Genomic DNA, 27,723 nt, shown 5'->3' with positions numbered 1-27,723 from the left:
TTTGGACCCAAATTGGGTGCTTGGTGGGGGGAGGGGGAGGTTGGAGGGAGAGGTGGCCGTGGGGGGCACAAAAAGAGAGAGTGCCACACGCAGGCACAAAACAGAGGCGTCAACGAACCGGTTTGCAAAGGGTCGTCGTCGCGGCGAAGTCACATACGCGTCAGCAATAATTAATCAATCAATAATTGAGGCAGCCCAGGCACCAACACACACACATACACTCGCACTTGAGCACACACACTGTCGCAGGCGCACACTCATACAGCGACAGAAAGACAAATCCAGACGTCGAGCGAGAGAAACGTTCAACTAATGACAGGGCATACAAAATGGCCGACACATAAGCCCATTAAGTCCGAACAAACAGACATCCGGTGACCATCCATCGAGCAAGTGTTCAAAGGGAGGGGTCGGTCTAGGGGCTAGATTTAACCTTACTTCAACTCTTACTACATAATAGCCCGCCCAGAATCTAGAAAGAACCGAAAACTAATCCGCTAAAAAGTCTGATTGTCCGCCGTAAATGTGCCGAAATTATGTAAAACCGATCAACTTACTTTCTTCGCTCAGTTTGTTGGTGCTGTAACTTTTGCTTTTCTCTGTCACTGCTAGTTTGGTATTTTTTTGGGTTTTGGTATTTTAGTATTTATTCCGGATTAACTCCTGTTATTTGGCGATATCCTTTGCTCTTTTTTACTTAAGCTTGCTTGCAGCAAAAAACTTTTTCTTACTTTCTTTTGATGGTATTTTTTTCAGAAGAACGTATTCCTTCGTCTTCCTTTCAGTACATTTGCTTTGGCTGCACTTCTTGCGCGTAATTTCGCGACGTTTTGGAAATATTCGTTTCTTTTTCAATTAAAGCAAATCGAAAACGGAACCCACATGTTTCGGCGGCGAAGACGAGACGAGAAAACGAAGAGAAAACAAAAGCGAAGCGCACAGGTAAGGTAACGTTGCGACTGTGCATAAAAATCAAACTGAACTGAAACCAAAGAAGAGCAAGAAAAAAATTCCAAAACCCAAGTTTTGACGCCGCTGCCTGACGTCGCCGCCGCTGCTTCTGCCGCTGGCTGCTGTTGTTGTTGTTGTCGTTCCTGTTGTTGTTGTTGCTTTTGGCCCGCTTTACCTGTAGACCGCTCTGCTGAATATCCAGAGAACCGACCGACCGAACCGAAGACTTTCAACGTCGCCCCTGCTCGTTCGGTTCGGTTTCTTTTCTGCGCTGCCAGCGTCGTCGACGTCGTGTGGTTAACGCCGCCGGCGGAGCGGCAACAACAACAATAACAACAACGCCGGCTCAGCTTAGCGTGGCCCGTTCAGCTTGGCTTGACACCGGCGCACGGGTGCGAGCGAGAGAGCGCACAACTGCCGCCGACAGCGATCCTCTTCTCTTTTTGGCACAAGTATGTGTATGTGTGTGATTTGTGCACAGGTAGAGGTGAAAACCGTATCTGTGTGCGTGCGAGTCCCTTAGGTAAGCAAAGAAAATGTGTCCAACTTCGGCGAACAGGTAGACCGCTGCTCACATGCCGGTTGTTGTTCTTGTTGCTCTTGTTGTTGTTGCTGCTGCTGTTAAGGCCGCTCATGTTGCTGTTGTAGCCTGCGATGTTTCCACTGCTGTTATTGTTGTATCTTCAGATTGAGCTTCTGTTAGGGATGTTGCTTAATACTGTTGATGCTGTCTATAAGCTGTTGCTGCTGTTGCTGTTGCTATTGTTGCTACTGATATAACTGTTACTCGCATTGGTTGAATCACCACTGTTGCTCCTATTGCTGCTGTTTCTGTTGCTACATTGTAGCTTCTGCTACTAATGTTACTCTTGCTTCTGTTGCATTTGTTTGTTATGTTATGGGTGATGCATCTATAAAAGTGCTGCTTATGTTGCAGTTGTCTTGGCTAATGAAGATATTGTTGGTAATGCTGGTCATTATGTTGCTGCAGACACTTCTGTTGTTTAAGATAATGTTGCTGCATTAATGTTAATGTCTCATCTTCTACTGTTGTTGTTTCAGTGTTTGTGCTGTTATTGTTGACTTTTCCATAGTAAGTAGTTGCTTCAATTTTCCCATTTAGTTGTTGTTGCTGTCGCCTCTGCTAATTTCGCCGGCGGCAGAAGCGACGGCGCGGCGTCGACTTGGTTTTTTGCGGCTTAAATGCGCACACATGCACACACTCATCGAACGGAATACTAATACGACTCACACACACACAAGCGAAAAAGTCAGCGCATTAGGGTGCCTCACCTTATGGCAAATAAATTGACTTCGGGATAATGCCACTCAGAAAACAATGAAAAGTGTGGCGAAAAGGCAGCGCATAAGCCGGGTTTACAATCTGCGTTAATGAAGTCAAATGGAAATGCCTAGGAAATCAGATAATTGTTTTCAGAACTGAAGAGGTACACCCACGATTTCTTAATGATCTGGGAAATGTGATCTTCAGCAAAATAATATTAGTATTTTTCAACACTACCCAGTATCTTTAGAGTTCTTTGTGAAAATATCTGTTTTAGGAACCCAAATCTTTTATATTCAAATTGTAACATAACTTAATCTGTAAGTTGCATCTCAGATGTTGCAACAACCTAACTTTCTTATCCTACACATAATTAGAGCTATGAAATATCGAGGAATTTTGAGTATTCGTCGTGGGTCACCCTAATCCCAGTGCCCGCATACAGGTAACGTGGGGAAATAAAAACGGCCAGGCGTTTATGCATATGGAACGCAGACACATAAGCGGCAAGAAAGCATACGTCATTCAGTGAAATTGTATGTGGAAAAATACGCGACGACAACAACAGCAGCAACAACAACAGCAACAACAACAACAACAGCAACAACCACTAACAAAACAACAAACAATAACGAATGGCGATTTTTGCGCGTGAGTAATTTGTTGACTATGAGTATTGTGTTGTATGGGATGGTGTTTTGAAAAGATGTGCGCTGTGGTATGGTGGCATTTGTCCAGTTTTGTCTCTTGTGAGGCTTCTGCTGCAGGTAGGCACACACACATACACACATACACACGCACGCGAGCAAAAACCCGGCACACAGATACAAATCCAAGCCATACAGATACTTTTGTATGGTGGCGGTAATTATCGGTTTTCGATGCCATATGGCAAGCAAAAAAAAAAAAAAAGACAACGCAGAATACGTATCGAAACCGAAATCGAGCCGTGTGTAATGGCCCTTAATTTTTGCATTTTCTGTGCTGCTGGTGTTATATTCCACCCAATCTTGCTAACTAGACACAATTTTAACCAGCCACGGATCGTTTCGAAACCCCCGGAGCACCTGAAAATGTATCTACGTGTGATTGTCTGTCCGTTTCTCTTATTTTTTTTTTTATTTTTTTTTTTTTTTGGCATCATGCATACTAACTCAATTAGCACATCGTGTAAACGTGATGTGGGAACAAGCAGAAGTCTCCCAGAGGCGCCTGCCTATGGGACCTTGCCACAGTTTGGGGATTTCGCTCTTTTTGCTTTGGTCTTTGGTCAGTCAGTCAGTCAGTCGGCTGGCAAACAAACAGAACCAAGTACACATGTTCGGGAGCTAAAATGCAATCGCCGGTTCCTGGAAAACGCCAAACTGATCATGCAAACAACAAATATCAAGCCACCACGGACAGACACACACACACACACACTGGAGCAAACCACTTTTGGGGCAAGGGTTGGGGATACGACACGCCCATGAAGTGAATGCCTCGGATTTAGTCCAGCGTTCGTTCAACAGGTAAACCGTATATATATGTATATATGATAATATATATGTACAATATCGCCCATATAGGTTTGTACATCTGTGGTTTTTTGGGAGTGGATGGATCGTAGCAGACCTCAGTCCAGCTGCTTTCGTTTTTATTTTGTACGTCTGCGATTTTTATTTTTGACACGAATTTCGTTGTTTCCTCAAAGGAGTTTTGGACATACACTATCCTATTGGTAAAATTAAACTTTATAGATGAAGGTTGTTTTGAAACTATCTATAAGATGCCTACAAAAGTATCTTAAGTAGTTTATGATTAACAAGAAGTGCTTGTGACTAATCTTTTCTGAATTAAGTCCCTCAAGATACAAAGTATCTGAATCGCAATTCCCAAATTGAAATGTATTCCAAATTCGACTTGCTTTCGATCGAAAAACAATATCTCAGCTCGTTGGCTGCATTGTGATTCAGCTTGCATTTTTGCGCATTTATCGAAAATATTTGCTCTGGCTCAGCAGCTTGGCTCATATTGGATTCAATTTTAGTCGTATCCGCTGCTGGCCATCGATGAGTGAAACTTACAGTTCATTTGTTGGCTTTACTTTTATTTCGTGTTTTGTTTTTATTTTTTGAATATTTGCTGGGCAGCATTACATTGTCACGACTTGGCTTACCTGCAAAGAGAAAGATAGAGAGTCAAATTGAGGTCATTAGTAAGAGGTTTTTCAGGTCTCTGGCTTACGAACTGCTTACGGCTAATTAGTGCAAATGTTTATAGATTTGAAATGAGTTTTCAAGAGATGGAGCGAGTTGGAAAATTGTTTAATTTTCAGTTCTCAAAGTGCTTGGCAAGTCAATAGCGGGCTTCAAAGCCCGACTACATTTGTAGCCCTAGTAAAGAAACGATATTTATAGAGGCAGAGAAACTAATTTTGAGTAAGAATCCTGAAGCCTTAAAAGCAATTTTTAATTACAACTGAACTGAACTGAAAATTTATATGCGAACTTGGCGCTGGAAAGGAACGAACGAAGCTGCAGCAAGAACTGCAAAAGAAAGCTGGGAAATTGAAGGAAAAGGAATGCCCAGGGTGTGTAGAAGCTGCGCTGTGTGGGAAAAAGGAAAAATCTGTGCAAAGGAAATCGACATGCAGATTAAAAGGAAGTTGCACAAACCGAATGGACAGGCCAAAGGGCGTGGTGTTGGTAGATTGCGTAGAGAGCCAAGCAAAGGCAGAAAAAATTCGATTATCTGCGAGAGGAAAACTGTAATTAAATCTATGGGGTTTTCCACACAGGACGCCAAAGGAAATGTGAGAGTGGGCGGCGGGCAGTGGGGCCATGGGGCCGCTGAGGTGGAGTCGCAGAAAAAATGCAACGAAATCACGTAAAGCAAACTAATACCGCAACAAGGCGTGCAGATTGCACTGCAAGAACAAGAAATGCCAGGAGTGGGTGGGGTGGTCCGAAAAACGGGCGATGGGTAATGGGTAGCGGAAGGACACAGCTGAGCCTGCGCAGGAATTGCCTGGTCCTTGGACTACGAATGTCCTGGCTGGGGCTCGGGCTTTTGGGTCTTAGTCTGGGGCAGTGGTCTTTAGTGGCAGGGATTAACAGAGGAGCCAAATGGCATGAGCTAGGCTCTTGGACGACCATTGAAACCATGATGATGGCACTGCCTGCCTGCCTGCCACACACACACACACTCGCAACCTTTATAAAATACAGAAAAATACAAAAAAAAAGAAAACGGAGTGGCAACGCAAAGAAGAGGCTTCATTAGCATAGAGGATAGAGTGCTCGAGTGCGAACAGAACGAAGGCGAGGGGGAAATATCCTGGCGGAAATGCGCCACATTCAAGAGTTCTAGAATGAAAGTCACAGACGACTATATCTTCACAAATCTCCAGTTTTGCAGATAAAAGATATTAGATCGTGAAAAACTTAACCTGTAAGTAAAACGCTGACAACCAGTTGGAAATTTGTTGCTTTAGAAACAAAAGTGTAAAGTTTTTAAAATAATATATTGGGCAGTTCCAGAAAACTTTTGCCGCACACAGATATAGATTGTTTTATCGATAAATCGTCGCTTGCCCACTCCCAGAACGTTTTTTTTGCTTGGCTTTTTTTTCTTCTCACTTGTCATACATACCCCGAGCTGCAGCATTGTTAGGGTATGGGTTAGAAGAAAAAGCAAAACAAAGAAATGTCGAAGTAGAGCGTTGCATGTGCGGCTTATGTACCCCAATCCCCTTCTTCAACCGGCCACGCCCCCTTGCCACCCTGCAAACCCCGAAAACTCCTTCCATGCCATTGCCGCCTGGCTACAGTTGCGGCAAATGAACAAACGCCAAGAAGAATGCTCCCCACGCTCCAGCAGCCTTCTAGTCCTGATGCTGGTATGGTGCAGGAAAAAAAGGACATTGTGGAGCTGGCAAAAAAAAAAAAGTGGGAGAATGGAGTATGCTCCGGGGGACGCAAGATGCCACTAACTCAAACTCAAAACTCGAGGCACCAAAACAGCCCGAAAAAAGCCACCTGAGCAACCTGCAGCAACTTGCAGATACACATAGAACAAAACTAGCACTGCATATTAAATATTGAAAACATTTAAAATAATCATAACAGACACTTATAGCTCTGGTCACTCTTAAGGCGCTGTGTGACCTTGCAAACATTATTTTGTCTTTATTTGAGCTATTAAAATTTAAATGATTTTGGTAAAGAATCCTCATTTGATCACATTAACAATCAAATTCGGATATAAATACATTTTATAAAAATAAGCTTAGATTAATAGAAATTTCAATATTGTTATTGGCAAGGGAATCTTTTTTTAGTGCAGGTGGAATGACGTGAGCTGCGGTGGTTGTTAGTTGGGCGGAGCGGGAACTAAAAGTAAGAGGAGTTCTGATGGGGACAGGACAGCAGTGAACGGGAAGGATTGGATTGGGGAGTTCCAGGCAGGACGCGCAGTTTGACTGCCGGAAATGAACATTGAGTTGGGCCCTGGCTCTGTTTCGGTTTCTGGCGCGGATCTGGGGGATCTGGGGGACCTGGGCGCAGGGATCCTGGGTGGTTTCACTGGGACGACACCACTACTACTTCTACTTCTACTACTACGACTACGACGTCGTCGACGGAGCACAAAAGAAATTAATTTCATTTTTTTCACCCGCGCTCTCTCACTCTTTCGACTTTCTTTCATTCTAACCATTTCCAATGCTCTTCATTTTTTTCCTGGTTGTGTTTGTCTTTGTTGCTTTGGCCATATTTTGTTTTACCCTCAAGTTTGCTGCAACAAAAATTGCAAAGGAAAAATTTCTGCTAAACCAAACATTGATTGTCAGCTGGTGTGTGCTCGGTTGGGTGTGTGTCTAAAGATGAACAACGACTGCACTGAACAAATTTGTTTTAAATAGCTTAGAAAGGTTGTGCTTTTGAACAATCTAGGAATCAATCTGGGAAATTTAGCAAAAATCATTTAAGCCTCAAAATGTCTGAAAGTATGCCAAAAATGATCAGAAGTATTAGAACCAGCTTGTTTTTTATTTGAAGCATACTTTTAAACACTTATGAAGGGAACACAATACACAAATGATTGATTTATTGAGATTTTAAAGGCACTAAGTGTTGGTGATAATAATCCATTAAAATCAGGAAACTTTGCTCTTATTAAACATTGTGTACAGTGACAATAGAAATCCATGGTATTGACGAGCAATTTCATTTAGATTTTCCCGCTGTGCTGGGGAATAGAATGCAAGCTGGCCCAGCTGCCGCTTGTGCTGATGATGATGATGGCATTTCCCCAACTAAGGCCCAGCATAGTTAGCTTAGGGAGCGGGAAAATTGCACTTTGCATGCTGCTGCCACTGCTGCGGGATAAAGCAAAAAAAAAAAAAAAAAAAAAAAAGGAAGACGAAAAAAATGGGGAAAAACTAAAACAAAAAGCGGCGAAGGAGCAGCCGGAGAATGCTGCGGCGCGGAAGTAAATGAAGATTCGCTTGGGCTATAAACTGTCTCCACACACAGATACAAAGAAACATCCATATACAGGGACACAGGGCAGCATTTGAGTTACGGAAATGAAATGTCAGAGGAGGAAAAAGGGGTAAAAAAAAAAAAGGAGAAGAGCATCGTAGAGCGCAGAGCCTGGAGAATTGTCCCTTATGGGGCCCGATGTTTGTGAATGATGTTGGCTTAAATGCCAGGGTCCAGGGTCCAGCCTAGACTTTTCCCCTCTTTCTTTCCCAGATTCGGTGATTTTTCCTCCTTTTTTTGGACTCCCTCCTCTCTAGTTGAGCTTCGTTTCCGTGGCGGACTTTTGCCTGCGTGAACTTCCGGTTACGTGCTTGGGGTTTCTACGTGCACATATGTATGTATGTACATACATGCATCTCTATATTTCAGGTGTGCACATATGCGCTGTTTTTTTTTTTCATTTTTTTTTTCTGTTTCTGTCTCTATTTTTTGCAATTTACTAACTACTTTTACGCGCTCTGCTCTTGGCCAAAAACCACAGCATTTTCTCTCACCTTCCCCGATTTTCTTTGTTTAGTTTACAGAATTACAACAGCAGCAACAACAATATAAGAGCTGCCTTGCATTTTAATTAAAAATTCTTCAAAATTCGCTTTGTGCTTGCTTCGTGAATTTTCCATCCCCTTTCTCCGACCACTTTCTTCCTGCTTCATTTCTCTGTGGGTCTAAAATTTTTTCCATTTTTTTTTTTGCCTGCTACCAATAATAATACGCTTGTTGTTGGCCATTTTGCTGCTGCATGCCACCCAAAAGTAGACCACATATTTTTAATTTGACTGCAGAGCAAGGATAAACGGAAAAATGTTGCGGTGGGAAAACAGGAATATTTGGACATATCAAATGTTAGAGAACTGTTTGCTTTTCCAGATACACAAATCTTAATTGTAGACTTTGGTTTACATTTCAAGTAAACGAGTTTTTATCACTTGTGATTAAAACTAATACAAATATAATTGCATTGCTTCCTAACAAGATTCTGTTGAAAAACAAAGTGAAATACAGAATCAAGCAAAAAATATATAAATAAAACTTACAAAAATAACCTGATCTAATCTGTCTATTTAAGTCAGAAGAAGAAGTAACTCTATTTTTAAAACACACATTGAAATAAGCAAGCAAAATGCCAAAATATTATCCACTCATTTAGAAATTTGCATACTGTAAACAAAATTCTACTTTGAAAGGATTTTTGCCACTTAAAGGGGCAGTAAAAAAAAAAAAAGAAAAAAAAAAAGAAAGAAAAAAAAGAAGAAAAGTGTTAAACTCTTAAAGAAAAGAAAAAGACCTAAATTATAAGTTACATTTTCAATTGAAAATGTAATTATAATGCACTAATATTTAGCAAGTTCGTAAACAGAAAAAACAGTTCTGCAGTTTAAAGTCATTCAATAAATGCAGCACATTTCCCAGTGCGAAAAATTGAAGCTTTAAGAGCAACCGTTTAACTTGCGGGAAAAATGCGACAAGAGAAGAAAAGTTAGCATACGTGAAGAAGGAAGACGCAAAAGTGAAAAAAAAAAAAAAAAAAAAAAAAATCGCTGCTGTCAAGGAGTTGGTGTTTGGGGTAGTATTATCAAAATACATAATAAAAGCGGGGGGAAAAGCGGCGGAAAGCAGACGGCGGAAAAACATATGAGAGCTTGCACGAGGTGCTCAAAGAAAACGAAGCACCGGAGGAGGCAAAAGAAGCGAGAGGGCAAAACTGAAGTAAGTAACGGGACTCAGCAGCAGCTGACTGACGAAAATAGTACGCGACGATAGAAATTTCGCGCGCGTGTGTGTGTGTGTGTGTGTTTGTGGGGGAGCCTCCTCCCCCAGGAGGATAATAAAAGGGGGAAACGAAGAGAAGATGCAGAGATGGCGGATAGAAGGGCACAGAAATCAGCCGCTTAAAGCGGCCGGCATTTTTATTATTATTTTATGTTATGTTATGTGGCCTTGGTTTGCTTTCTCGCTTTTTGTTATTCTTTTTCCCCTCCTTTGGCCGGCTGCCTTCACACTTTACTTTTATTTACATTGTGCGCAACGTCGCTATTTTATTACTCGGTCACATGAGGAGTTCGTCGTCTGCGTCTTCTTTCCTTTGCATTTCTTCTCTGCGCCTCCGCTTTGCGCTTTCTTTCTGGCGGAATACGTGTGAGCTCTTTTTGATTTTCGCCCCTTTTCGTGGCTTTTATTTTGATTCGACTACTTCAAAAACATTGCCGCAGGTTCAAAAAACGCTTTTGTTTTTCATATTTCCCTACTTTTATTCCCACGACAATTATAGTGCCTATTTTTAGGCGCACATAGAGCGATTTCTTCCTGTTTTCTAAAACTATTACTTTATCATGACTAACTATTATATGTTACTACATTTACATTTACGCATTTTAGGTAATACGAACTACCAAACATAACTTTCGAATGAGGAACACTCTGCGAATTAATTTAGATTGTTATCGCGAACTATCAGTTATTGGGTTCAAGTTTATTGAATGCCCAAAGCTAAGGATTTGCTTGTTCGATTCAAGGACCTCGGAACAATAAAGGGACCGAATTTTTAAGGGGTGGCCCGACTGTATAACTGAAATGAGGAAAATGGGAAGGAGGCTTGTCCAATGAAGCACGGCGAAAATGGGACGGTCTGCGAAAAAAATACGAAAAAAAAAAGAACACAACAAAACTTAAACCTTTTCTTTATATAATATGCCCCTAGACCATCGTCCATACAAACAAACAACTATATACCATTTTGGGACAACAACAATTGTAATCTATATCTTTGTAGTACAACAAATCCAGTTTAAACGTGGCCGAAAAAAAATCGAGAAAGGGACGAAGACGAAGAGGTTCGGTCCAAAAAAAAAAAAAAAATATATATATATATACACTTTTGGGGAGGGAAAGGCATCACGAAATCACTGGGTGTGCCCGGTGGTTCGGTGCTTCGGAGGTGTGGGATTAGTTGAGAAATAAAAACCCAAAGCCAGGCCAAAAGAAAAAAGTCCAGCAGCAAAAAACTGCTGATGAGTTGGAAACGTAGCCGAAAAAAATCGGTTATTTAGTAGTTGTGTGGGCGGCACTGGGTGAATATTTTCCTCCTTGCGGATTTCTCTGTTGTTTTGTTTCTATCCCTTTTTTCCTTTTTTTTTTTTTTTGTGTTTTTTGGGTGTGCTTCGGGAAAAAAAAAATTGGAAAAAAGAGAAATTAAAACAAGCGACTTTTCCATTTGGCACCAATGAGAAGGAGAGTTCTTCCGTTTCCTTCTCCTGGGCACTTTTTTTCCACTTGCAAGCCAAGCAAGCTGCTGACTTTTATGTAATTATATAGCATTGTTCAATGAATGCCATAGGTTGGGGGGGGGGGGGGGAGGGGGGCTCCAGGGGGAAAACGGTGAGTAGTGGGCTTGGGGGTGGTGATTGGTGGTGAGTCCCAGTGTATTTGTATGGAAAAAGTAAATGCAATCGTTTGAAATTTGAATTCCAAACGGGAATTGTGCAATGCATTGGATATAGTATTGCGGAGTTTCTAGGATAGACAATGAAAGCATGGACAAAGTCCTTAAAAACGAGATGAAGATGAAGATATTTGCAACATCCGATTGTGCAAAGGATCCAAATCGAGTTCAGCTATTTTTTTCTTTATGGAAATGGTTAGGATTGATATTTTATGGACTGATTACCAAACGAAATAGTAATTCAATCTAAAAAATTTAAACTTTATTGCAGTAAAGTGTTATTCAATCTAAGTATATTAACTTTATTGCATAAACTTTTACTAAAAGTCCTCATACAAAAGTAACATTGAATCAAAGCATTTCAAATAGAAAGCTTTAGTTTAAAATTACATTTTCCAGCACTGATTAGATGCCATTCAAATGCGTCCACTACAAACGAGATTCCTTTTTGGTCGACAAGTAAGTCCACAGTTTTCTCAAATTTCCACGCACAATTTTTCGTGGCAAAAATATACATTTTCCACAGACAGCCGCAGCAGGAAAAACGATGAAACATACCTGGAGGCATCGAATAAACTTTAAGCTGCTTGCCTTTGCCATAATTTCAGCTTAGAAGTTTATTTATTTCTATTATCTGATTTGACTGCAGGATTGCCCCGTTGCGAGACTTTTTCGGATATTCTTTATTTCGCTGACCTGCCGCTGACTGTGATTGATGTTCTGGCCGTGCGCCGCAACGCTCGCCAATCCGATCGATTAAAAAACAGGAGGGGAAGGGGGAGGGGAAGGGGGGGCTATTGGGCGAAAGAAAAGCTATAGAGAAAAGAAGGCGGCGAGGGAGACAAAAAGTAGCACCCTTAAAAAATGGTGAGGCAATGCCAGCAACAACAATAAAGCAACAAATAAAGGAGAAGCAATGAAATGAAAATGCCTGTCCAGTTGTTTTACATTTCTTCTGATTTTCTTGAGTAAATTTTCGCCTTTTTCCAACCCAAGGGGGTTGGTTTTCTTCGCCTTGCAACACCCACCCCCTCCGCCGACGACTCATTTAAGCACTAAAGAGAAATTAAGAAGTGGCAAATGAATGCAGGGAAAAAATGTAAAAACTCCCAGAGTGAAATGAACGGGGGAGGGAAATGGGGCAAAAAACAGCAAAAAAAAAAAAGAAACAAATTGAAAAATATAAAAATCACAGCACGGAAATACCCTGATTACGCTATCTGTAACTGTGTGAGTGAGGCGCAGCGAGCGGGGGCGGGGCGCGGCAATAAGCCGCCTTACACAACCCCCAACCAACCCTTCATCCCCGCCGCCCCTTCCCCACTCTCCACCAACTACAAAAACAACAACCAGAGCCGCTCAATAGGCTTGTGATAAGCAAAAGCGATGCTTGAGCGAGTCTCGTCCCTGCTCCCTACTCCTCCCCGCCCCTCTTCCCCACCAGAAAACACCCACATCCCAAAACCCCACAATCCAATAGCCCACATAGCAACCACTCGGACCCGGACTCACACTCGCAAAAATAGGCCCATTGTCCGGATTGATGTGCTTATAGATCACAAACCTATAGTTTCCAGTGTTGAGAAATATCCGTTTACATATTGTATATGTTAAAGTACTCTCCAAATCACACATACAGTGTAATCACTTAATTAGATCCTATTTTAAATGTAACTAAACATTCCTGATTCATTACGTAATGATGTGAAATTATTTCTAGCTACATTTTCTAATTCTCTGAACTATAAAAAGTGCAGCTATCACCAACATTCACTGGTATAGAACTACACATTTATCTTTCATTGTTTTTCTTTAATATTAACATAGGGGTTAGTGTTCTGCACTCAGAAACAACACTCTGGGAAGTTATATTTAACATTTATAGACTCCATCTATATATATCTATCAACTAACAACATGACTTCATACGGAATAGGCTCTCTTTTGATTCCTATGGTTCCTGGTATGTCTAAAACTAAACTAAATGAACCAAAGTATCTGAAACTATGGTATAGAACAACATACAGAATTGGAGATATCATGGACCTTTAATCACCAAACCTTCCTTGGTAAAGTTCCATTGGAATTGAACGAATTTCTTCAGACTTGATCTACTTTCGAGAAGCTGCATATCCATTATTTCCAGTGCACGAAAAGGGGGAAAGGGCTCAGTGGTTGGGCCGCTGTTTGGACTTGATAACCCGCCATTGTATACAAGTGAGGCCAAGCCGGCGCATAATCGTCGCCGTCGTCGACGGTCGGCCCTCAACCGATTTCTTGCTCCTCTGCATGGAGAGTGATGGGATGGTTGCAAGGGGGCCGTCCGTAGTGGGGTATGGAGATGGGGGTTGGGGTCATAGTTTGCCGGGCATACTCGGCTCATCTGCTCAGTGAACTCCACCCAGATACCTCGTCACAACTTGTGCTTGCTTGGACTTTATACTATCATTTGAAAGGCTTTTGTTCTTATATCATTCCCATCACGGCATCATGGTCATCGAGTTTTTGCTGAACTCCTCGCGATCGTTCTCCGATTCACGGGGAGATACATTCCCCCAATACGTTCCCCCCTTGATGATTTCCCTTCTCTGTATGTGCACTACACAAAAGGCGCATAGTTTTGTTGGGGCCACTTGGCGAACTTTGGCGCTGCTTGATGTGTGAACTTTTCTTTTTGCCGGACTGCAATCGATTGGAGTTCATCGAGGCAACTTCGAGTAGTTTACTCGAGTGGAAATCTGTACTCCAAGTTCACCAAACAACATCAAAGCAAGGAAATGCTGCAAGAAACCTTGATTTCTTTCCTATGAGCAGGTTTAATTGCTGCAGCAGGTTTAAAGAGCTCAAAGTAAGATTTGAGTGTGTTTCTTACACCGTTTCCCTGCTGATTTGGTTTTGCCATCTTTATCCTTATATTCTAAAAAAAAACAACGTTTACCCAGATCATTAGTTCAGTACTGGGTAGTTGTTAGTTGGTGCGTTAAGTTCGAGTTCTAATTGGCTATCGATAAGGACGATCCTTGAAACCGAAGTAAGGCCACGCGAAAGACCATTTTGGGTGCGCCCAGGTCGGGGAATCCGGCGAAAGTTCCACTACAGTTATTTCTTTCATTTTTCTCTGTGGTAAGCTTTTGTTATGTCTCAGTTTTGCCGTTATTCTGATGGTCGCTAATTGCGAGTGTGTGTGTGAGTGTGCGTGCGAGGGTGTGTTTAGTGCGCCTGTATTGGTGCGCTGGGTTAGGTATATCTAATTAATGGCATTATTTTATGTGGCCTAGCCCCCGAAAAAAATACGAATATTTTGAGTACAGGCGGCACAAGGAACGCCCAAAAGTAAGCAACGAAATTGAAAAGGTTGATTTTTACCTTGATCGAAGGACTGCTGGTTAATTATTCCAGGGAACCAAGCCTAGATGATTTCGATTTGTTTTTTCGCTTTAAAGTTGACAAATTGTAGTAGACGACGTGACGGAATTAAATTCATACAAAAAACGGTAACATTTTACCCAAAATCAAATTAGAGAAAATTAGAAATAACGAGTAATTAATGAATGACAACAAAGTGTATTATATTTTTATTGTGGGACGCAATCGTTGCGATAAGTAGGCAGATTATATTTGGTTATTTCTCCTTTTCATTAATGTTTATCAGCACGTGGAGTTTTGTTTTATTTGTTGTGTTAGTTGCTAAAAAAGGAGAACTGAAATCATTGAGAGCGGAGTAAACAATTGAGCGCGAGAGCAAACACACGCGAATAACGCGACCAAAGGCGAATGCACAATAAATATTTATTCTACAAAAATATGTACGTGAATATAATCATAATACGAATAATCGCACATGTATTGTTCGATTTGTTTGTGTGTGGGAATGCCTTTTTACTACGTAATGTGAAACGTAAAGCTTTTTTTTTTGCAAATTTTGAAACGTATGCAGCCGGCAGTTCGCAAAGAGAGGAAGAGAGAGTGTGCGAGAGAACGGTAAAGAGCGCCCGCGAGTGCAGTCTACACAACTAACGGGATCAGGTGGGAGAGAGGCCGAAACCGAACCGGGCACATGTGAGTTTTTAATTTTATGATTTCATTTGGCACTGCTATAAAAGGTTTTTATAGGGTTTTAATGCGCTTTACAGGGTTTCTTCCTTGATTTTTCTCCGATTTTTAGAAATATCTGTAAGGCTTGCGTCCACTACGGGTTTCGCGTTTTCAAGACCGTTTTAATTCCGATTGTCCGAGAGATCGAAAGCGCGAGACCCACCGACTACAAATACAAATGTTGTCTGATGGCTGGCGACGCAGCGCTTGGCAGAATTGACCGTCGTCGCCGCTGCCGCCGCTGCAGAGAAGAAAGAAGCAGAAGAAAAGTAGAAGGAGGCGGAATGTACGAACAAAAAAATGTAAAAACAGAAAAAAATGTATCAGCAGCGGCAACAGCACCAACAACAACACAAGAAATCTCACTCAGATTTATCTGCCTCTCGCTCGCTCCTGCTCTGTTTGCATTACATACATGTGCGACAGAACGATGAACGATGATGATGAACCGAATTACAAATAAAAAGAATGATGCCAAAAGACGACGACAACGCCAGCGATTAGCAAAAGCAAAAGCAAAGGAGCAAAAGCACTCACACACACACAAACACACCCGACCCACCCACTCACACACACATAGCATACATAGCGGTGGCGAAAAAAAATCGGTCGCAATCGGAAAAAATGCAAAGGCAGCGACGGCGGCGGCAGCAGCGGCGGCAGAACTCTCTCTGCACATAAAAAAAAATAAAGAGAAGACGAAAAAATTAAACATAAGCAAGCTCACACACACACACAAGCTCAGAAAAGTGCTCAAGCAGGCTGGAAAAAAATGAGAAGAAACTTTGAGCCTGAGCGCCAACTGACAACAACAACGACAGCATAAAAAAAACTGCGGGCAAGAAAGCCGAGGAAAAAAATTGCGGCACATCACGCGCACAGTGGGCAAAGCCATGTGTTGTGCTTAACAAAAAGTTTATATATTCTTTTGTGATGGACCCTTCATGAATAAGTACACAGTCTTATATGTTCGAGATTAAAACTAGCCCAGCTTATAATACATTTATAAAACAGATAACAAGAAAATAAGCATGTTGCTTGACTGTTCTAATTGAAATGTAAACGATCAAAATAAATAATTTAATTTTGGTTTAAATGTACAAATTATGGTATCATGCGAAACGAGTGACACTGGACTGAACTAAAGTGCACTGAAAACAATTTGCATTATTGATGAGTGGAGCACATTTCTTAACAAACTCGTTTTGAGGAAAGCAAAAGAACGAGGAAGTAAAACAAGAAATATAAAAAAAAACGAATGAGTGCAAATTATACATAGCGCAACCCACAGTACATAGCACCCTTAGAAAATGACCAGCACACTGACCATCTACAGAAAACCCCACCCCGAAAAAAAATCGCCAACACAGAAACCGACTCAAACTCAGACTTCCGACTCGCGACGCCCATTAACTGGAGATGAATTCCCATTCTCAGGACCCCATGATTTGTGTTTGGGTGTCGCGTAGACATTTCTCCCCATTTTCCCCAAGAACACCAAGCCAGTTGCAAAAACAATGGGCAAGAATAAAAAAATAGAATAGTGCGGCAATTGATGGAAGGACGTACATGACTGTTGTTGCTGTATTCCAGAATGACCATAAGCGAGAACAAGCAACATGGATGTAAAATGGGTGTGGACATTGCGCGGATGAATTGGAAATTCGAACTGGTCCCATGCCGTTCTAATTGGAAGCTGTTTCTGGACCAGTGTTAACCAAAAGCCAAAGCAAAGCCAGGAAATTGATTTTTGGTTTTACTCCTTGAGTCATTCTAGTTAGTTCCATATCTATGAATCGGTTTAATAAATAAAGTAATACTACGCCTCATGTCATAAGACCCCAAGTTGATGAATATTCATGAATTTCATCGTATGGTTCGATTAGAAAATGCCTTATACATTAAAGCACATGTATTGAAATAAATTATTTTAAATTTCTTAGTTTTTCTTTAAATTTGGAGTATTAATAAATACAACAATGTTTTCTTACATTTAAAGAGATTATTATTTCAAGCAAATCTTTAATTATCTTTCTTTCGAAAATTCTTTCTTTTCAAGATTTTAACCATAGTCACTTTAAAGCTGAGATACAATTTCGCATACTTCGTCCCACTGTGCAGCAAAAACAATGCACGTTCCATGTGCCGCAAAAAAATTCGCTCTCTGGCCGAAGTAGCAGCAGCAACAACAACTACAGCAAGGAGTGCGAGCACGAAGAAGAGCGGCGAAGACAAGAAACAGGACGAAAAGTTGAACACGGGGAAAAAAATCCTGATGGAACTGGACAGACGCAGCGTCGTCCGCAGAGGGGGTGGGCGGTGAGGTGGAGCTGTGGGGGGTTAAGGCTACGACTTGGACTGAGAACGAAAGTGTATGGAGCTGTCTCTGTGTGTGTGTGAGCAGCGGCCATTGTTGGGGGCACTCACACACACATATAAAGGCGGGCAAAAAATTTTTTCTTTGCGCTTCACTCAATTTCGATTTTTTTTCTTTTGGTCCGTTTCCTTCGAAAAGTTCAAAGTTGCAAGCGCGCTCTCGCTCTTTCACTCAGCATAAAAATACAAAAAAAAAACGTAATTCTGTTTGCAAGAAAGAATGAAAGAAAAAATCGGAAAAAATGCAAGCCAAGTGCTTCAGACGGGGGGAGGGGAAATGAGAGCGAGAGAGAGAGATAGGGACAGTGAGCGAGTGCGGGTGGTGTTGAGCCACCCCACTAACTGATGTCCACCTTATTCCCCGTCTCTGTCTTGTAGTTGTCCGTGTGTCTGTCCGTTTCAGCTGCTCACATAGTTGGCAAAAGATAAAGGTGAAGGAGCGAGGGGGAAGGAGAGAAGTGCACAGAGAGAAAAGCGTGTAAGCGAAATAAAATCAACTTTGTCTTACTCGGTCAAAAATTAACATGAATTTTAATTGTAAGTCAAGAGCACAATTTGTAAGTTTTTCTTTTTAGAATAAATTTGAAATTTTTTAATATGTGTAATTATATATTGTAATTATTATTACTTTTTAAATGATTTAGTAGTTAGGATATAAAAAGTTTATATGTAATGTACATGCAAATACAAATGCTCTCCGTGTACCACACATGCAATGAGGCCAAAAGAGGAGGTGGCACCGAGTGGGTGGCTGGGTGGGTGAGGAACGACGCATTGGGAAGACCCTCAAGTGTTGGCATGCAAAAAAAAAAAAAATAAAAAAACAAAACAAAAAATACATAGCAATAAATATAACCAAAGCACATGGCGTGGCAGACACATGCATTTAAAAGTGGGTGCGGGTGGGGGGGTTTTGGGGGGCTAAGGCAACTGGCAACACTAAATCATCTGCGCATGTGTGCGTGTGTGTTGGCTGACCACGTTTGCTAAAAGCATTAAAGCAGCGCCAGCATTAATTAACGCTTAGCGAAAATCGAATCTGAGCTTAACCCCAAAAAGAACAGAAGAAAATAAAACCAAGAAAGAAGTGTGGCAACGCCGGGGTCAACCGGCACGTGTGCGAGCGAGATGACCTGCCCAGGAGCGTAAGAAACCGCTTCTTGGTGCAGCTTTCCTTTTCTTTCCTTTTTTTTGGGTGAACCCTGTTCGCGGCAAAAGAAGTTTCACTAATTGTTTCTAAATGCGACTGTGAAGGAGTTATGAACAAAAAAAACCCCAAACAAATCTACTTTTGTTTTAAGATCGAAACCAAACTTGAAACCAAATAAAAAAAATCACTTGAAAAAAAATAAGGATACTTATTCGTGTTACTAAACTAAAACTACACATTTATGACAAAATATTTGAGCCATGAAGCTTCGTTTTTCTCCTTAGAAATTATATTTCGTTTCAATTTAAAGAATTAATTTAAGCAGTACATAGTCCCATTTAAGCGTTAACTAATTAAGCTGACTTTGTAATTCATTTAGGTAGTTAAAAAAGTTTGCACAAGAACTCATATTCTTGGGCAGTCGCAACAACAATGAGCAAGTTTGGCAAAACAAAATTTGTTTTTCCTCTTCGTTTTGGGAACACTCCGCTGCACAACGAAAAGTTTTCGGACCCCCCCCGTTTTCCACAGCGATATTTCCTTAGCATTGCCAATCTGAAGTCCACGCAACAACAATTTTTCAAGGCGAAATGGACGCGCCAAAAAAAAAGGGGGCACCACACACACATACATACCCACTCACACATTTATAAACAGAGGAACAGAAAAAAATATCCCCAAACACATACAATGACACTAAATACGCACCAAGACGAAAGCTCCAGCTTACCCATACACACGCACATACACACACACACACAAACAGAAGTTGCGGTTGAAACGTACAAAAGTACAAGGGCAAATACAACAAGAACAAAAAGGCGGCGAAAATAAAAATGGGGAACCAAAAAAAAAAACAAAAAAACAAAGAAAAAAAAAGAAAAACGTAATACATAAAATGAAGGAGAAGGAGGAAACTCCAAGAACATGTGCAGAAACAACGGCGACAAACGAAAGAGATACAAGCTGTAGTTGTAGTTGTCGTTGTAAAAGTCCCCGCAACAGAAGAAACAACAAAAAGTAAAAGAAAATAGAGGCGCAAAAAAATTCACAACGTGTGGAGATGAATGGCGGGGTGAGGCGCAGGAAGAGCAGGGGGGTGGTGGGTGGACAGATGGCCGGCAAAACTTTTGCAGCGAAAATATAAAAATGGAGCGCACGTCTGTGACAAAAACAAGAGTGGAAAAAAATTAAGGTGGATGGCAGAATGGCCGAGGGGGAAGGGAAAAAGAGAGCATGAATGGGAAGTCGACGTCTGCCAGTCGCCGCAAGAAGAAGAAGAAGCAGCGGCGGAAGGAGGACTGTGTGAGGATGTGTGTGTGTGTGTGTGCGGTTGCAAGTGGGAGAGAGAGCGAGCGGGTGGAAATGGACCGCCGTTTGAGTTATTTTTTTCGTTTTCGCTTGCCCCCTTTTAGCTTGAGTAATTTTTTATTTCTCAGCGAGGGCGACTTGAGTGCGAAGCAAGTTGAGCGCTCGCCTCTATTTGCTCAAGCGAACAAACGTCACACGTTGGCCGCCACTGTAATGCGGTTGCTGTCCCCGCTTAAGCGGTTGCTGTTTAAATAAGTTAATGTTAACACTTAACAGCGAAGCGGATTTCCGCTGTACAGCATTAACATTTTTGTTTACTTTTAAATAGATAAAATGTTTCATATAATTAATTGTGTTTAATTTTTTGTGAATAATATTTAAAGTGAGTAATGTAATAAAAGTTTATAGGGTGTTATTATATATTATATTATATATATATTATGGATATGGAATTCAGATTTTTTTATAAACTATTTACAAGCAACTAGTCCGCAAAAGTGTTTAAATTAATTTAAGAACATTTCTAAAAAATATTTAAAAATTTGTAATTTGTGTGTATATTTAAGGAAGATTATCTGCGATAAATTTAAGAAATCGAAAAGCAATCAAGCTTAAGTTTTCGATTCGTTTTTATAATCGGTCAATCAATACTAATTGACTTTTAAATGAATAAGTAACATGTAAGGACACCGAATGGACTCGCCCACCGATCCAATTAGTTTCGGAATTGATTAGCCTAATTCGATTTTCCGACAGTTCCCAAAGGTTAAACCCTTTGACCTGCCAGCCTATTATGGCCTAAAATCGATAAACTTGTAGAGCTGCGGTGCACAGAGCATGCAAATCAATATTAATTACCAGTTGTGGCAACAACAAACCCTCAGGGCATCCCATATCGCCAGTGGAAGCACTACATTCTACCCATTAACTTTCAATGGTGTAGTTTCCTATATAGTATATATAGTCTATATGTCTGGACGAATCGGAACAACGAGAATTAATGAAGCGCACAAATGACAATTACAATGGGGCGTTGTCGTCAAATGCAAAAGCAACAAATCGAGGCACGTTGCTGCACCGGAAACAAATTGTACTATTTGTTTAGTATTTCTTTAGTATTTGATTTTAGTATTAGTATTCAAATAAAAATATTGTATTATTATTATTAAGATGTTAAAATGTGGTAAAAATTGAACTTAAATCCCCTCTTGTTTGTATATTTATTTAAATATTTTGATAAACTGACTTAAGAGCACTCTGGCATAGTTGAAAGTATTTCGTGCAGTGTAGTAGATCGGTTGCGGTGGGTGGCACTCGGATAAATGCAGGAGAAAAGTGGAAGCTCGTACAGAACGGGGTTTTCGGTGGGGAGCTCTGCCCAGATAAGAACGACCCTGAAAGCAATTGTGCACATACTATACTGCTCCCCTTCATATTTGTGCGTTCAATTTAGAAAAAGAACCACTTTTGTGGTCGGTCTAGTTCGATGTTGTTTTGTTTGTTGACAAACCGATTAGCAGGTGGTAATTGTGGGTGCAGTGTATTTCATAGATGATGACCAATGGAATTTGAACGATATTACTTTCTCATCCCAATCGCACAATTGTTTAGTAAATAGAATTATCTTCAGATGTTATATAAATCTACATTTGCTTGATTTTATGCTTATTCATAATCTAGTATTTCATTTCATTCGGGTTTTTACGAAATAAAAAGATTTACGGGTATTAGATAAGCAGAAAGATTCCAAATATAGTCTCCCACACAGTTATCTTATCCACAAAACAGAACCATTCCACATATGGTACCTTTCAATTGCGAGAAATATATAAATAAATATCGCCCTCATAACTCAGCACCTAAATTACAGGCGATTTTTTATAAAACTCATTTTATCGTAACGCATTTGGAAAGATAAAAGTTCATGTTTATCGATTCCTCTTAATCTTAATCTATCACTTCCGATTTCAGATAAATTCCTTTTTACTTTCACATCTCTATTATATCGTTCTTATATGATAAATCTATTTTCGAATCAACTGCAAAACTAACATCTAGTATCGACTCACCTGTAATTCCGATTCGGTGACGTCGATTTCTCCACGATAAACAAAATCGATGATGGTTTTCAGGTCGGTGAAGATAATGTCGGCGGGAAGGATGATTGTGGGATGTTTGCACGGATTCTCGAGCAGTAGTTTTTGGAAATACGTCGAACAGGCGGACAGGACGACCTGAAAGTTTGGTAACAGAGTTTGATTAGCTTCATAACTATGGTGTATCTTCAGATACTATACCTTGTGCGCCTTGAGGGATCCGTGCTCGCAGGACAGGGTGACGTCCACGAAGGAGAGATCCTCGCGCAGCTGCTGGAACACTGACGTCATCGTGTTTTGGTAGTTATTCCAGCGCAGACTGAAATACTGATGTCCTCGAACCGCTGCCATTTTGGTTGGTTATTCGTGTTCGTTTCAAGCTGAATCCTTGCTGAACTCCTGTTGCTGACTTTTGTTTATGCTTCTGGCGTGCTCAACACGCTGTGGAAATGTGTGTATCCAGTATCCTGCGGGAAAAGCGAGAAAATCATCAGTTTAATGCGGCTTACTCGAGTTGGAATGGCAAATCATCAATCAATACAGACTTTAAGGACGACTGACTGCATCCTCCTATCTGAGTTCTTGGCGAATTGCCGTCTCCGATGCAACTGAACCACCACCAACCACATGTTGAAGACGCCACAAAAGGAGTCGCAGCCAGTCGGTCCATTGTGTTCGAGAGCCTTACAGCCTTACAACGAGTTACAGGGCATAAGACGCAAAGTGGGAGGTGGCGGGCAGGTGGGGGGTGGATAAACTATGCCGAAGACAGGTAGGAGGAATAGTCAATGGCTATCCTGGTCGAATTGTTAATGCCCTATGGGACATATGATAATTATCTAGCAGCCTGAATAGTTAAACTAAAACTTGCTTTGAAACGAAGTTTCACGAAGTTAAAGGTTCCCATCAACTAACTATTTTGATAACTCTATAAGATTGATAAGACTTAAAACGTTATCATTTGAGTTCGAATTTATTGAATCATGTCTTAGAAACATTTTCAATGCTTTTTAAACCGAGACTTAATCAATTTAAATAGATGTAGATCACAGTATCCAAGCCTATTTAGAAATAATATAATAATATAATAAATAATAATATAATATAATATAATAATTATAATAAATAATATTTGGCATGCTTTCCAAATATGTTTAGAGTAAAAATAATCCAAAGAAAATCCAAATTACTTGTATGTAAATAAACATTCTTTCAAGGTAATTTCGTTTGTTTTATTTTCGAACGTAAGTTACCTTTGTTTAAAGCTTATGAGCACAACGGATAGTTACTATTTTAACTTTATTTAGTGCTGGTCATGTCGCGTGGTTTTTAGCACCGACGGAATGGTTTTGTTTTGCACATTTTCATGTAAAATGTTGGGCCAGGCCCGAAGGAAGAAAACCGAAACTGAAACCAGTTTTCAGTGAAACTTCATTTTTGTATGCCCTTTTAAAGGGTATGATAAAATAATCAGATGTTTACAACAAAATATATGCTATTTTTAAATAAAATTCTCTTTATACACTAAATTTTTCCATTAAATACTAATTTTTAAATAAATTAACATTCAAACAAAACCCCTAAATAGCAGATAGAGTATCTGGAACCAGTGTTTTTCGGATTAAATTCCCTTTCTCGTTTTCAATGGCACGTATTGGTGCCTGCAAGTTGTTTTTGCTAGTTGGGGCATTGTCAAAAAAAAAAAGGAAGGAACATAAAAAAGAATAATAGGAATGTTGAAAGGATGCTCGAGGAGGCAACTTGCCGTGCAAATAAAATGGGAGGCAATGGAGCGACGAAGGAGCGGAGAGGGAGGAGAAGCCAACTTTTGCTTGCAACTTCCAATGCGGAGGCTAAAATGCAACCACAATTTTATGCCGAACAATAAGTCCGATTTTCAAGGGATTTTTTTATTACAAAGTTACAGCCACAGTGGATACTCAAAGAAATGTTTTTGATTTGATTTATTCAAAATAAATCTTTATTTACAAATTTCGAAGTCGAATAAAGAAAAATAATAAGTAAATTAATTGTTTCATTTTCCAAACTTGTTTTATTTTAAATTATTTGTATTTTGTTAGTTTACGAGCTTAAGGCTGCTCCACTGTATTTGCATTTCATTTCGCAGAAGACTCGCAATCAAAACAAAACGGCGGCAAGAAAAGGTGTGAAAGAAAGAGGAAGACTAGGTGTTGCCACCCACTCGAAAATCGGCGGGCCTCTCTCCCGCGCTCTCTCTCTCTTCGTTTCGGCCAGAGAGACTTATCATTAATCGCGCATTATGCGGTCCGTTCGTCCCCGTTGTTACTGCTCTTCTTCTTACATTACTAGACCAATTCCACGTTTTTTTCCTGCTATTGTTCGTCCCATTCTTGCCATCTCACTCACACATGCACTTGCAGCGATTTGCCGCCTTTTGGAGCCTCTTCTTCTGCATTTTGCCCGTCTTCCTCTTACTTTGTGCATGTTTATTTGGCAAATGGATAATGTGTGTTCGTATTTTTTGTATGTTTGTTCTATTGCTTTTTCACTTTTCTTTGCCCTTTAATATTTCCTCACTGCACTTTATGTTTCTACACCCTACCTGACCTACGAACGGCCTATTGATTCTTATGAGATCTACATTGATTGTAACATTAGTGCATAAGACAATGTAAATCTTTATAAAAAATTATAAGTAAATATTTACATATATGACTACATACTGAATCAAATGAAATAAATGTATTCGTATTTATTATATTTAAATGCTTGAATCAAATCACCTACAAAAAGTAAGTGCCATACTTTTTGTTTATTTTATTAGCATTCTTGTACTTTGAACTACATATTTATAAATGTGTGTTACGAACATAACAGTAACTGGTATCGTGTCAAAGTTCTAAGAATATGGTTAAGAAACTTGGAATCGAATTCATATATATAATTATAAACAATATGTTATATTTGGATTTTGCGCTTTATTTTTTTAGTTTTACTTGACTTGATAAAAAAAACCATAGTTTCTGTTGAAAAAAAAAACAGAATAATTTAGTACATATCCCACTGTGTCGACTATGACCACTACCAATCCCTTTTGTGCCCACTGTAGCATTCCAGGCAAACCAACTTCGTTTTCGTTGCGTCTCCTCTTCGACCGTGCATGGTGTGCATGCGAGCGAGCGAGACAGCAATGTTGCGGGGAGAGAGAGCAGAAGGGGGACAACGTGAAGAAGAAGAAGAAGAAGAAGATGGGGAGGCAAAGGCGCAAGACAAATGACAGCGCGCTGCGAAATGAGTGAGTGGGTGAAGGAGAGGCGAAAGAAAATGGATTTTAAACATTTTTGTTTTGATTATTATTGTTCTTGTTCGTCGCAAAACTTTGCAAAGTAAAAGGGGCAAAGGGAGCGCAAGAGCGGAGCACAGAGTGAGAGAGAGAGAGGGAGAGTGAGAGGGAGCAAGAGTTGGAGAGCGGTGTAATGCAAATGTAATGCTGAACAATTGCATTTGCCAATTGAAGCCAATTGAAAGGTTTGCAGTATTTTGTTGCTTCTTTCTTTTGCCCATTTATTTGCGCCCATTTTACTGCACTCTGCAAACAACAAATATGTTCGGCTCTTATTTTTAGTTTAGTTTGTGGGGCCTCTGTCCTTACCTTTTCGCTATTTATATTTGATTTTCGCTGCTGCTGCAATTTGCCGCCTGCCTTTTTGCATAATAATAGAGGAAATACGTCAAAGAGTTCCCGTTACGTTGCGTATTTGTTGTTGCTTCTATTTTATTTTTTTTATCGTACTGCATGCGTATTTACCGCCAGTTTTGTGTTGTTGTTTTTGCTGCCGCTTGTCGTGTGTTTTTGTTGCTTCTGCTGTTTTTCGTTTGTTGGCCTTTTTGCTTTTCTTCTTTTTTTTTTCAAATCAATTATTGTATGGTTTTTTATTTTTATTTCTCGCTACGCCTTCTGCTTCTACGCTCGCTCACTAACACACGCGCGCACGCACCACACGTACACACACACACACGCATTGCGATTGGTTTTTCATAATTCGCAAAGCAAGAAACTTAAATTTGATTCTATTTTATTTTACTGGGCTGGCACGCTGTCGCTACATATTTTTGCCATTTGGCTAACCATTTGCATTGGCGCCGCACTTTGACCGCTTCATAATGGGCCGATTTAATTTCCCAACCGCGCTTTTCCGCACTCTTTTTCGCGCACGCACCGAATTTCGCTGGCAAAACGGAATTTAAAATAATAATTATTTTTTCAGCTCGTCGTTCATCGGAGTGCTCGTGTTCGCCATTTTCGTGTGGCGCTGCCAGATCGCCGCAAGGTGCTCAAAGGTAGCAAAAGGTGTTCAAAGGCTGAAAACTACTTGTGTACGGTTTCCAAATCGTAGACAACTTGCTTTAAAATTAAGTGCGAGTTCATTTGGATTTTCCATTGTGTAAAAAACTGTATTAATTAAGCAACTACTTATAAGTTTCTAACTAGGTGGCATCGCCTTATCGGGTCTTCTTTGCTTCGCCGCTTGAGTCAGCTAGTCGTCCCGCTTGCACCTATTGCATTTCCTATATTGATTTTTTTGCTATGGACTTTGATATGGGCGGGCAAAAAGTGAAAATTTTAAAAATTAAATATTACAAAATGTACGTATATAAAATTATGTATATTCACACTTTTATTCAGTTCTCCTATAATGTGAAAGCCATAAGTGCCTACAGACTTTAATGAGATTTATTGTTTGTAGAATTTTTAGAATTCTATTATTTAGAAGTATAATGCTTTAAAATAGAAAGTTGGAGGTTTTGCTAAGCACCAATATAAACATAATATATGAGATGCATTAGAAGTATTGAAATATAAATTTATTTAAACCATTTATAATTATTTATTCACTTTGTAAATTGATTTTTTACATGTATTATACATTTTAAAGCTGCCACCCAGTTGCGCAGTGAGCCTGACGAAAGCTGACTGATATGAACCTATCGATTGTCATTATCTATTATCGATATGTTGGCGCCCACTTAGTTCAAATTCAAATGCAATAGCCCCATAAAACTCGATCATTACACTGAATTTTAGAAACTCGTTTAATGCTCGTGTGCGTGCAAGTCATGATTGCTAAAATGCCAAAAACTCTATGTATTTATAATGAGCAAATAAATATTCGCCACCAACAGTGCTCGTATTTGCATAATGAAGGCGAAACCATTCAAATGAGTTGCACTTTTTCCGCTGTCTCAATTTGTATAAATATGTGCGAGTGGGTGGGAGTCGCCTAGCCCCCATAAAAAACCATAAAAAACGAAGCTAGCATACAAAACGACTGATTTGCAGCGTAGACTATATATGTTTGTCTGTGCACATTTAGGTACATATCTATATATCTGTATACGTAGAGATTTGCATTTGGATGCGTGGAGCCGCGGGTAAAAGCTAATAGCTAATGGAGAACTTACGTGCCAATTGACATTCATGAGTCCCAAGGCCGAATACATTAAAATAATTG

The 27,723-nt window shown here is 40.1% G+C and overlaps 1 protein-coding gene and 1 long non-coding RNA gene across 5 annotated transcripts in view; one reads left to right on the top strand and one right to left on the bottom strand.

The window, feature by feature from the left end:
- The window catches only part of LOC6733889 (myb-like protein Q), a 50,822-nt gene extending 24,268 nt beyond the window's left edge, over nucleotides 1–26,554 (bottom strand). For all 3 annotated transcript variants that reach the window (XM_039291877.2, XM_039291879.2, XM_044922566.1), the window contains exons 1-3: nucleotides 25,863–26,554; nucleotides 22,430–22,695; nucleotides 22,202–22,366 (exon numbers count right to left, since the gene is read on the bottom strand). In XM_039291877.2, the coding sequence (XP_039147811.1) occupies nucleotides 22,202–22,366; nucleotides 22,430–22,579 (315 nt within the window). In that variant the 5' untranslated portion in view covers nucleotides 22,580–22,695; nucleotides 25,863–26,554. The remainder of the gene's footprint in view (nucleotides 1–22,201; nucleotides 22,367–22,429; nucleotides 22,696–25,862) is intronic.
- LOC120284393 lies at nucleotides 15,054–16,636 on the top strand. 2 transcript variants are annotated; one of them, XR_005543607.1, is made up of 2 exons: nucleotides 15,054–15,259; nucleotides 15,334–16,636. It is a non-coding gene; the product is annotated as an uncharacterized LOC120284393 (long non-coding RNA). The 2 variants fall into 2 exon arrangements; XR_006541569.1 differs by having other exon boundaries at nucleotides 15,314–16,636.
- Nucleotides 26,555–27,723: the final 1,169 nt, after the last annotated feature.

The sequence above is a fragment of the Drosophila simulans genome, chromosome 2R (assembly GCF_016746395.2).
Source record: "Drosophila simulans strain w501 chromosome 2R, Prin_Dsim_3.1, whole genome shotgun sequence".
Taxonomy (NCBI): Eukaryota; Metazoa; Arthropoda; class Insecta; order Diptera; family Drosophilidae; genus Drosophila; species Drosophila simulans.
Note: the sequence above shows the minus strand (reverse complement) of the source record. Positions and strands in the feature narration are given on the sequence as shown.